At 38.9% G+C, this 12,188-nt stretch overlaps 1 protein-coding gene across 1 annotated transcript in view; it reads right to left on the bottom strand.

The window, feature by feature from the left end:
* LOC134568710 (calcium-activated chloride channel regulator 1-like) overlaps nucleotides 1-10,284 on the bottom strand; it is an 83,263-nt gene extending 72,979 nt beyond the window's left edge. Inside the window, exons 1-4 of the mRNA XM_063427362.1 lie at nucleotides 10,122-10,284; nucleotides 6,634-6,774; nucleotides 4,426-4,576; nucleotides 38-143 (exon numbers count right to left, since the gene is read on the bottom strand). Coding sequence (XP_063283432.1) covers nucleotides 38-143; nucleotides 4,426-4,576; nucleotides 6,634-6,774; nucleotides 10,122-10,280 — 557 coding nt within the window. The 5' untranslated portion in view covers nucleotides 10,281-10,284. The remainder of the gene's footprint in view (nucleotides 1-37; nucleotides 144-4,425; nucleotides 4,577-6,633; nucleotides 6,775-10,121) is intronic.
* Nucleotides 10,285-12,188: the final 1,904 nt, after the last annotated feature.

Raw genomic sequence — 12,188 nt, 5'->3', positions numbered from 1 at the left:
TCAAACAGTCAAATAAAAACATCTAAAACCAGTTTACCTCGTAGCTTCTACTTTTTCTCTATGAATGTAATATGGTGTCTCTGTGCTGTATTCATCGAAAACTCCCCACCGAAGGTGAGCCCATTCATGAACAAATACTCTACCTGCAAAGACAGAAGAATAATTACCTCTAAATAAATGTAAAAATGTTTTGTGCTTATCTGTGTGTATAAAATAATTCTTACTACTACTATTAATTTACTGTAGATAGACAGGGATAGACACAGAGACACCTACGAATATAAACACTGGTATTATTGTGCCTCCCTGGACATTCTTGAAATCTCAGTATGTTCTTCTTTATAAAACATTTTCTCAATAAATTTGTATAAAGTATACATGATGATGAAGCATTCCTTATTATTATTGTTTTTATGTATAATGCGCCAACAAGTTCCGTAGCGCTGTACGATAGGTGTACTAACAGACACGTAATTGTAACCAGACGAGTTGGACACACAGGAACAGAGGGATTGAGGGCTCTGCTCAATGAGGGAGTGGGGTAATGTGACACAAAAGGTAAGGGTAGGGTAGAAAAGTAGGTTGCTAGGATAGTGTTCATCGAGGGCATAGTGTTTTATTTTGATGACAGTATCAGGAGAGGAATCAGGGTGCGGGGAGCTGTTCCCAGTTTAATTGATATGCTTTCCTAAAAAAGTAAGTTTTCAAGGCTTTTTTGAATGAGTGGAGATTGGGTGAAAGTCTAACAGAGAGAGGAACGGTGCAGCCCTTGAGAAGTCTTTAAGGTGAGCATCGGAGGTAGGAGTACGAACAGAGGTTAGACGTAGGTCTCCGGCAGAGTGTAGAAGCCTAGATGAAACATATTTGTGTAATAGTGAGGATAAGTAGGTCGGAGCAGCATTGTGTAGAGATGTGTAAGCAAGTATCAGGATCTTAAATTGAGTCCTATATTTTACAGGAAGCTAATGTAGGGACTGACAAAGGGGGGAGGCATGGGAGGTGCTGGCGGACAGGAAGATGAGCCTCGCCACCGCATTCATTATACACTGTAACGGGGCAAGTTAGGAACACGTAAGACCACTGAGAAGCAGATTACAGTAGTCAAGACGAGAGAGGACAGCGGCATTGGCAAGCACCTTTGCTGTATCAGGCGTTAAATAGGGTCGGATGTGCACAATATTTTTTAGATGGAAGAGGCAGGATTTGGCAATTGATTAGACAGGAGAGGCAGGAGTCAAAAAGAACACCTAGCAGCGAGCCTTAGAGATAGAGCGGATGGTGGCACCATTGGCTTGGAGGGACACAGACAAGGGAGTAGCAAAACTTGAGGGAGGAAAAGACCTGTTTTGGACAGGTTCAGTTTAAGGAAATCAGCCATCCAGTTGGAAATAGCAGAGAGGTAGTCAGAGGCACGAGTCAAGAGGGGTGGTGAGAAATCAGGGAAGGACAGATAAATTTGCATGTCATCCACATAGAAATGATACTGGAAGCTGAAGGAGCTGATGAGTTTACCAAGGGAGGCAGTGTAGATTTAGAACAATAGGGAACCAAAGACAGACCCTTGGAGAACAGCAACCGAGAGGGATTGGGGAGAAGAGCCAGAGCCCAAGAAAGAAACACTGAATGAGCACTGGGAGAGGTAGGAAGAGCACCAGGAAAGAGCGGTATCTCGTAGACCGAGATTACGGAGGATGAGAAGAAGCTGTTGATGATCAACATTGTCAAAAACAGCAGTAAGTTCAAGGAGAAATAGGATAGAGTAGTGGCCATGGGATTTTGCAGTGATAAGATCATTGGATACTTTGGTCACAGCTGTTTCAGCCAAGTGACGAGCGAGGAATCCAGATTGAAGCGGGTCAAGCAGAGAGTTGGATTCAAGGAAGTATGTCAATCTCGCATACGCAACTCTCTCAAGGACACAAACGGCAGTAGCGAGATGGGGCGGTAGTTGGATGGGGAATTACGGTTAAGGTTGGGCTTTTTCAGAATCAGGGTTATGGTTGCATGTTTGAAGGGTAGAGGAAATGTGCCAGAGGAGAGATTTAAAATTTTAGTGAGATGCAAAGCAAGAGAAGGGGACAAAAGTGCGGATGAGATACGAGGAAATAGGATCGAGGGAACAGGTGGTGGGGCGGGAGGAATGAAGCAGAGCAGAAACCTCTTTTGCTTTAGCCGGTTCAAATGAGCATAGGACAGCTGAGAGAGTGTGGTTAAGGAAAAGGTTGGTGGAGAGAGATGAGAGATCTACTCCCTGGCTGTAGAAATCTTCTCAGGGAAGTGAGTCGCAAAGTTTGTGGCAGTCAAGTTGGTAGGAGGCACAACAGGGTGCAGAAGAGAGTTAAAAGCATAACAGTTGTTTGGGATCGCGGGAGAGTGTTTTCATGAGTGTATTGAAGTCATTTTCTTTTGAAGAGGAAAGAGCCAGACTGTAGGAGTGCAGCATAAATTTATAGTGGAGGAAGTCAGACGCAGAGTAAGGCTTTCTCCAGCAGTGTTTAGCAGTTCATGAAAATTTTTGGAGGTATCGGGTCAGCTTGGTGTGCAAGGGTTGTAATTGGGGGTTCTTAGTGCATTTAAGTGTAGGAGGTGCCATGATGCCTAGTTGAGAGGATAGAGTGGAGTTGTAGAGGGAGATTTGAGATGGGTGAAAGGAGACTTTGGAGGTTGGTGGAGAATTGCTGTAGGTCAAGACAATGGAGGTTTCTGCAAGACTGATGTGGTGAGGGTGGTGTACTTTGGGTATGGGGTATGCAGATGTCAATGGACAGCAGATGGTGGTCAGACAGAGGAAATGGAACTTTGGAGAGATTAGAGGTGGTACAGAAATTGGTGAAGATGAGGTCAAGAGTGTTTCCTGCTCTATGAGTTGATGAATTAGACCACTGTGTGAGTCCAACTGAGGAGGTATAGAAAGCAGACGAGAGGCATCAGGACAGTTAGGGTTGTTGATTGGGATATTAAAGTCCCCAAGAATGAGGGAAGGAGTGCTATAGGAGAGGAAATGGGGTAGCCATGAAGAAAAGTGTTCAATGAATAGCCGTGGATGACTGGGGGTGGGGGAGGGGGACGATAAATTATGGCAATTCTTAAAGGAGTGGGTTTAAATAGACAGACAGTGTAAACTTTAAAGGAAGTAAATGATAGGGAAGGGGCAGGGAGGATAGGTTGAAAGATACATTAAGGGGAGAGAAAGATGCCTACACCACCTCCTTACAGTTGTTTGGTCTAGGAGCATGGGAGAATTGTAGCCCACCATAACATGGAAGAACAAGGAAGCAGGAGTAGCAGTATCAGAGGGGGACAACCAGGGGACAACCAGGTTTCAGTGAGTGCAAGAAGTATGAAAAAATGTCATTCATGTTGGCATAATAATTTACAACAAGGCCAAAAATGGAGTGAATTGCCTTCAAAATCCTAAAATATGATGATTTACCTTAAATCCTCTTTCAGCATTATGTATATATTATGTTTTAGTATTTATATTATTATTATTTATAACATGCTATTATTTATTACACCACCAACAACTACCTAATTTGTTATACTCTAACACATACCTAGAAAAATAGTCAAACATCAAAGTTACACAAATACATTACATCTATTTATTAACATGCATATACCGCTAGCCAAACACACAACTTGACTGCTCATTTGGCAGGAAATGGTTGAAAATATATACTTTTGTGTTCAAGTATCAAGTTCATGTTTCTTAATGAAAATGTAGTGGAAGTTACACAGGCTCAAACAACAGGACAGCATGTTGCCTGGCACCCACTGACTGTCATATTGCTGGGAAGAGGGGGGAATATAGGTAATTCAGGCACTGCACTTCTCCAAGTGCTAACAAATAGAATTAGACATGTGCAATTCGTTTTGTTCCAAATGTACATCCGGATGAATTTTATGCAATTCAAACATTCAGATGCTTACAAATGTACGAATTTCGAATTTCCGAATTGCCGAATTGCTGAAGTGCTGAATTTCCAAAGTGCCGAACCGAATTGCAGAAGTTCCGAATTACCAAAGTTATGAAGTGTGTTAGGGTTTAGGGGTAAGGTTTAGGGGTTAGGGGTAGGATTAAGGGTAGGGTTAGGGGTTAGGGTTCAAAGTTTTGAATTGCCAAAGTTCCGAAGTGCCGAAGTTCCGAATTGCCAAAGAGCCGAACTTCGGAAGTAAGGAACTTAACCGAATGCCATTGGTCTGAATTGCTGAAGCAGACAAGTGTGGTAAAATTAATAAATGCTGAGTCTGTTGGCCATGCTGTAACATTTTTATGGTTCACCCTAAGTCCCAAAGAGTTAATATTGCATATTGTGATTTTACACACATAGCTATACATGATATTTCAAATTTATCTGCCTTTTGAAAAGTATACATACACATACATACATGCAAACATTTATGTACATCATTATGGATTACCTCGAGGTCCATACACATCAAGCAGTGTATCATTTTTCAAAAAATTAGGAGTGAGATGTATATATTTCCCTGGTTCTCCACACTTCCCATATTGTAACGTATATGGGTCATCTCCATACTTGAGATAAGGATTTGCAATAATAACATCTGCCTAATAAAATGATAAACAAATACACGGAAACATATTTTGGGTTAAGATAGGCTTGGCACAGGACCAGGTTTCTGTTTTTATAAAAATGTTAGGAAATTAAAAAAGTTGTCTCAAGAAGTGACAGTGGATTTACAAAAACAATGTGTCATTAATTATAAGACAATGGAAATATAGCTAGGATTGATTTCACAATTAACAGAACCATTTTGTGTCCTGAAAAGCTATATTAAATAAACCATACATTTTCAAAAGATAAATTGTCAAGATTTTGGTAAATTCATAGCACTTCAGTTTGTTTAAACTGTTGAAATTCCCTGTATTTCTTATTAGTCAAACTGAAGGTACCAAAAAAGATTTTTTAAAAATGAAATCAACCCCTAGTATGTATTTCTCCTTCATTTATGGGGGGGTAGAATGTAGTATACCCATGGCATTGGGACCTTAAGTTGTATACCCATGACTTTGGGGCTGAAAGTGGTATAACCATGACATGGGGACAGGACGTGTTATACCCATGTATATAAGGTAGGCTACCTTTAACCCCTTAAGGACCAAACTTCTGGAATAAAAGGGAATCATGACATGTCACACACGTCATGTGTCCTTAAGGGGTTAAAAAGACTTGTGCAGTACATGGCACATTGTGGCTTTATCAGGTGGACTACATAACAGAATCAATATCAGGAGATTTTATGGAAAATAAAACGTTTAAGGGGCTGCCTGTGATAGTTACAGCGGGCAACCTATAAAAAAGATACCCTGCAGCTCAAATAAGTGGGTATTAAAGACAGAAGTGGCTCACAAGTGAGCTCAGTGTGAACTGTAAGTAGCGCTTCAAAATCAACGTGTGAATAGCTGCTCTTAAACACCCATGAGGGGATACCTTTCTTATAGAATGTATCTGGTTAATCATTGTTCTCCATTTACTAATGAGTTTATAAACTAGAGTACCTAAGAATAAGAGTTACAGTTGTAAATCAGAAAAAAGCAGTGTGATCAACTAACATTGGTTTTAGTCTGACTTTTTTTGCCTAACTCACCACTTCCACTGTGTGTTTTTCCCTTACAAAAATGTTGAATTAGAGCAATGTTGGTAAAACCTAGCATATATGGTAAGTTCTGGCTGTAAGCAACACAGTCTGAATGGTATTTAACTATTCCTCTATCTTGTGTGTGGTGGAACTAAATACAAGTTAGGAGCCTTACATATGACTACTACCCTTTTCTTCATTCCAATCTTGTTGGGATATAGGGCAATAATAATGTGTAATAATAAAACACACAAGTACCCTAGTCTGAATACTCACCAAAAGCGTGCCCACTTACAAAAGTATAGCTCCCCATTCCAAACCCAATATAGAGAAAGTAGATGCCAAGTCCATTGGTCTCACATGGATATAGGACCCAAACAGGCACCCTCCCAAACCAACACCCTCTCCCTTTCCACTTGCCAATAACCAAAATAAAGACAAAAGACCTCTTAGCAGGTCAAACGTTGCTGTTCTTTTTTGTTCCATTAAACCTGCATGCGGCTTGAACACTTTGAGTGCCTGGAGATTTTCTTTTTGCTTCCCTGATCATTGTGAGATTGCTGGTCCTGCTCCAGTGCACCGTGTTTCTGCTGGGATTGAGTGCCACTTCTATCTTTATTTTTGTAACAACAAAAGGCAATATTCTAAAAATCTATTTGTTATAATTTAAAAAATAATAAATACTTTTAAACTTACCTGTCTTGACTGGAGCTAATCATGCACAAAAAAGTACTCATAAGAAACAAAAAACCTTTAAAATCTAAAAACTAAAACATGGGCTAAAAAAAAAGCACCCAAAAAAGTCCCTACAGGAAATAGAATAAAATCTGGAGCCTAAATGTAATTGCCAAGAAAATAAAACTCTTTAATTGGCAGTAGCACATACATGCTCTGGTAATTTTTGCATCCTAATGCAATTCTAGCTCCTGCACTGTGTACAAATAATGTTTTTAAAAACTGTACTGGACAGGTACATTTGAAGTAACATGACTATTAGAAAGAGATAGTATTTATGTTGTAGCTCACCCCATCATATGTTTCTGTTGTTGGTTTTAAATAGTTTGTTGATGATGACCAGTGTAGTGGGATTAAAATCTTTGCACTCCTTATAAAAAGTCTATTCTTTGTAGCATTAAATAAATATTGTGTTGCTTCGCTCACCATATCCTGTAAGAAATTCAAAGAAGAAAAATAATGGTTTAATTAGTGATAGTGGTTATTAAACGACAGAAAATGCTACAATGATTTTCCCTCTATAACTTTACATTTTTGTCTAGTATAGCATTTGGATGACAATCTCTATGAAGGTGCATCAATATAATTACCAAAATGAAGCCTGAGGTTTGCAAATCCTCACAATGTGATTTGCAAAAAAGTAATGATGGTCCAGGCACTCAAATTCAATCCAGTTGGCAGATGTATTAGAGCAAAGTAGAAACAATGTTTCAGCCCACAACAGGGCCTTGTTGTGGGGTGAGACGTTGTTTCTACTTTGCTCTAATAAATATGCCCACTGGATTGAATATGAGTGCCTGGACCATCATTACTTTTTTGCATATGTCTATGAAAGAATTTAACTCCCACACAGCACCCATCATCAGTAAAACGTTTGGGATATTTTACACCCAAAGTGAGGATTGAAGGTCTAAACAGCAGCCATTGACTTCTCCTGACTGTGATGGATGGACTTGCTAATATGTAAAATGAAAATATGATGCATTATGATGAGTCCGGAACCCCTCTATCTCGTTATTTGCTTCACTATCTATCTATCTATCTATCTATCTATCTATCTATCTATCTATCTATCTATCTATCTATCTATCTATCTATCTTATAGCTCTTATTGTTTTTAGCATTTCTATAGCACTAACATATTCCACATTGCTTTACAATTATAAAATGGGGATATTTGACAATAAGGAATTTACATACGGAATATAACAGAGACAGGAGGTAAAGAAGACCTTGCTCAAAAGAGTTTACAATCTATGAGGAATGAGCAAAGACACACAAGAGAAATAACACGTCACATGGGTTAGGGAAAATTGGGGTGTGAAAGAATTAAACAGTGTTAGGAGAGAGTTAGAGAGCTGGGCTAAGGAAGTGAGGGAAGTGATGAGGGCAGTGAAATGTGAGAATCTGATTGCTTGCTGTAAGAAATTCCAATGCAGTGCAGTTATTTGGAAGTCTGATGAATAGTGAGTTGAAATAATCAAGCAGGAAATGATGAATGCATGAACAAGTGTCTTAGCTGTATTTTGAGGTAGAAAAGGACAAAAGCAAACAATATTTAAGGTCGAAGCTATAGGGTTTGGAGACAGACTGGGTGGGAGGAAAAAATACTTGAGTCTAAAGTTACACCAAGGCAGCAAGCTGAAAGGGCAATTTTTTTTTACCAGTCAATCCTATTCGCATTTCTATTGTATCTGATTTTACTACTGATTTTTGTCATTAGTGACCTTTACTTATATTCCCTCACTGATAGCTTTAGGTGGTAGCTATTCTTCTTTTCAGTGAGACAGTGGTTTTAGTTGTCCAGTGCAGGTCTCCTAACTCAACTTCAGTAGGATTTCTCAACAGTTTTTTAGGTGTGCTATCCCGTCTATAAGTTTGTATTCTTTTCTATGTATCTATGTGTGTTTGTGTGTGTATGTATGTATGTATGTATGTATGTATGTGTGTGTGTGTCGGTATGTGCTTATACGTGTGTGTGTGTGTGTGTGTGTATGTTAGTATGTGTCTGTGTGTCACTATGTATGCCTGTGTGTCTGTATATGTGTGTATGTCTCAGTATGTGTGTGTCAGTATGTATGCCTATATGTGTGTATGTCTGTTTCAGTATGTCTGTCTGTTAGTATGTATGTGTGTATCTTTGTGTGTGTGTTTCTGTGTCCTTTTGTATGAGTGCTTGTGTTTGTGTCTGTGTGTGCATTCCTGTGGGTGGAATTTGGAGGTAGTCCCTGTGGACGGGCTTGGAGGCGGTCCCCCAGGGACCCAAACCCTGAGCGGAGTTAGGGGCCCCAACATTTCTGATGGCAGCCAGACCTCTATAAGATAGCAAGGCAGGATCAGAGGGAGAGAACAAGGTTTCAGTCAGTGCCAAGAGTTTTAAGGAGTTAGGGATGAGGAGATCGTAAATGGCATTCAATAGATTTTACAGTGTTACAGATTAAACTTGCATTCCAAAGGGCACAGGGAAAGAAATAGAATAAAGTTGAGTAACAGCGAGAGTATATATAAGATAGTTTCAGTTGTTCTGGTGGAATAGTGGGGAGGGTAATCAGCAGGGTGAGGGTGCAGGATTAGTAGACACATCCCCAGCTGCTAAAAGCAAAAAGGTTGCCCGAGAATGATGGTGGGAATGGGGCTTGAATGTATGTGTTGGACTTTGCGTTTTAGAGGAGGAAGGGGAGGACAAGCAAATGTGTGATAAGATTGCATGGGATGAAGCACGGGGGGAAGGAAGCATAAGATGAGCAATGCAGATTTAGTTAGTTGGAGGTGGATGGTAAAAGGAAAAGTCTATCTATCTATCTATCTATCTATCTATCTACCTATCTACTGTACATATACATTCATACTAAAAATGTGAAGTATTAAATGGTTTATTTCTATGTATTCAACATTGCTCAACATTTCACTGTTCACAGATACAGACGGTCTCTCACACTCTCTCTTTGTTTCTTGCATTTTCTATTTTTTCTTATTTCAGATTCTATTGAACACCCATAGACATGCATGTGCATTGATACTGGAACATAGAAACAATTAAGACACTGTATACCTCAATATGAGGCAGGAAATTCCTCTATGGCTTCATATTATTATTATTATTGCCATTTATATAGTGCCAACAGATTCCGTAGTGCTGTACAATATTTGAGAGGGGGAATGTAACCATAAATAGGACAATTACAAGAAAACTCACTCTTGCTTGTCACCACTGTACAAAGTGTATGCCAGTCACTGTAGGAGCTGCTTACTCTAATCAACTCCAATGGCTTCTGGCATACTAGCAAGAGGAGAGTGAACATTAGATTTATGGCAGTAGCTGAGAACAAGCTACAGGTGCTAGAGAGGTATATTCATTCATAACCTACAACTGAAGATCAGGAGGGTAGTTAAACAGGAGTGTAAATACCACTAATTTCAAGTAGCCCAGAATTTAAATATTACAGTATATTAATAAAGGTCATGGTGTTATTTTTAGCTTTAATAACCCTTAAATCCCCATTATGATACTATGCTGTGATTTATGAGAAATATTTAAGTTTTATGAAAACATACCCATACCCAGAAAACAGGTTACCACCAAATATTTGCAATTTTGTATGCTAAAGTATGGTATTTGTTTATAATATATTGGCATGCAAAATTCTGATTTATTCAAACCTTATTTGTGTTTTTATAATAACTTTTTAGAACCTGTGTAAAATATTGCAAGACAATGGACACCAACGTGTATTTAGCTGAGGCAATTTCTAACAAATATTAAATTCCTTTGGTCTTACCTTAATATTTTCAATAATTTTAATATCTTCAGTTAGTCCTGGATTTATAGCAATAACAATGTCCTCATATCCACCATTGTTTAGCTTGACCATTGAGTTCTGACTTTCCAAGCACAGATGAAACACCAATAAAATAGCAAACACGTTTTGTAGCCCCATTGTGTATTTTACAAGATCCCACAACTGAATGCATGTAGGTTTTTCAAAAGTATAAATATCCCTATGCTAATTTTCTTATCTTGCTTATTGTTTGGACTTTGTTACAAATAATGTGTTCATTTGAGCCAACATTAGACCATTTATAACTTTTATAGCACGGTTGAGTCAGCAATACTACGTGTCTAGGGTTTTTTGGGGGGAGAGAAACGTTTTTTTTTTTTAAACTGTTTAAAAGCACCATAACCACTAGAATAAGCAATATTGGTTACTGTGGTTAGAGTGTCAGGATACGTTTTCATCAGCTGTTGTATTACAGTAATTAAGTAATACATGTTATTTACTGAGTACAGTTAGATACCAGGAACATTTTGTGTGTCCCTCCCCTCCAGATCCCTTTGTGTGTCTTTCTTCCCAAGCCACAGGTACATACGCATCGTTTTTAGGCACACAGTCATAAAAGGCACACAATCAAAGTCATACAGGTACACTGTCATACAAACACAGACATAAGCATACAGAGACATACAGACACAGAGGCATACAGTCAGAGACATACAGACACACAAGCAGAGACATATAGACACACAGGCAGAGAAATACAGACATAGTCAGACAGAGACATAAGGCAGAGACATACACACATACAGAGACATACATGCATACAAAGACATAAATACATACAAGCATACAGAGACATACAGGCATACAGAGACATACATACAGAGACATGCATGCATGCATGCATACAGAGGCATACCGTCATACAGACACATACATACAGGCATACAGAGACACAGTCATACTGAGGCATACCGTTGTACAGACACATACAAGAATACAAAAAACATGCATACAAAGACATACAGAGACATAAAGGTTGTCTCAGTTACATGTATGCACACAGAGAGATATATACAGGCATACAGAGACATACATACATTCAGTTACATACATGCATACATAGACATACACACATACATTCATGCATACAGAGACATACACACATACAGAGACATACATACATAGATACAGATACATACATACATGCATGCATACAGAGACATACGTACACACATACATGCATACAGAGACATACATACATACATACATACATGCATACATGCATACATACAAAGACAGTCACAATTACATACTTACAACTGTTCAACCTAGTTGCTGGGGTGCATGCCGGCTCTGAGGAGTCCTGTCCTACAGCCCAGCCCCATGCTACAAGAAGAAGCATGCGCTTCCCTCCTGCCGGTCAGCCTGACATTGCGCCCCCAGGACCGACCCTCCAGCTGGATTAACTTTTTCCTAGGTCTTTTTTTAGGTCAGTGGGCTAATGCTTTGTGAGAAGACTCTGTTCCTGAAGGATCAGTTCCCTCCTTGGGGGTCACAGGTTCAATTCCCCAGCAGGGTTGATGACTCAGCCTTTCATCCCTTTGAGGTAGATAAAATGATTACCATTAAATTCAGTAAAAATAACATCACTAGGATGCACTTGGAAACCAGAAAATATCTGAATGTCTCTTTCCTGGTTAAACATTTTGATATACTTTTTCCTAGTGCTTTTTAATACAGCTGCTGGGTTAACTTATTCTAAGTGCCTTTTAATATGCATTTGCAGCTGTATTCACTTTTTCTAGGCTTCTGCTATTTTTATACCCTGTGATTTCTCTTGTACATTCACAGCTATCTGCTACTTTTATTACATTATTAAATGCCTAATGTTTGGTTTTAGGCATTCACTAGCTTTATTATCCTATTTCTATGTCTCTGTACTTGGTAATAGGCTATTCGCTATATTTGTGTGCAGTTTTCATCTTATTTGAATTCTCCTTTTTGGTTTTGGTAAGTTTTTCTTTATTGAAGGTATATTACATTTTGTTCTGTATCTATCAATCTCTA

Source organism: Pelobates fuscus, chromosome 7, assembly GCF_036172605.1.
Source record: "Pelobates fuscus isolate aPelFus1 chromosome 7, aPelFus1.pri, whole genome shotgun sequence".
In the NCBI taxonomy this organism is placed as follows: Eukaryota; Metazoa; Chordata; class Amphibia; order Anura; family Pelobatidae; genus Pelobates; species Pelobates fuscus.
The sequence above is the reverse complement of the archived record's forward strand: the minus strand, read 5'-3'. Positions and strand labels throughout refer to the sequence as shown.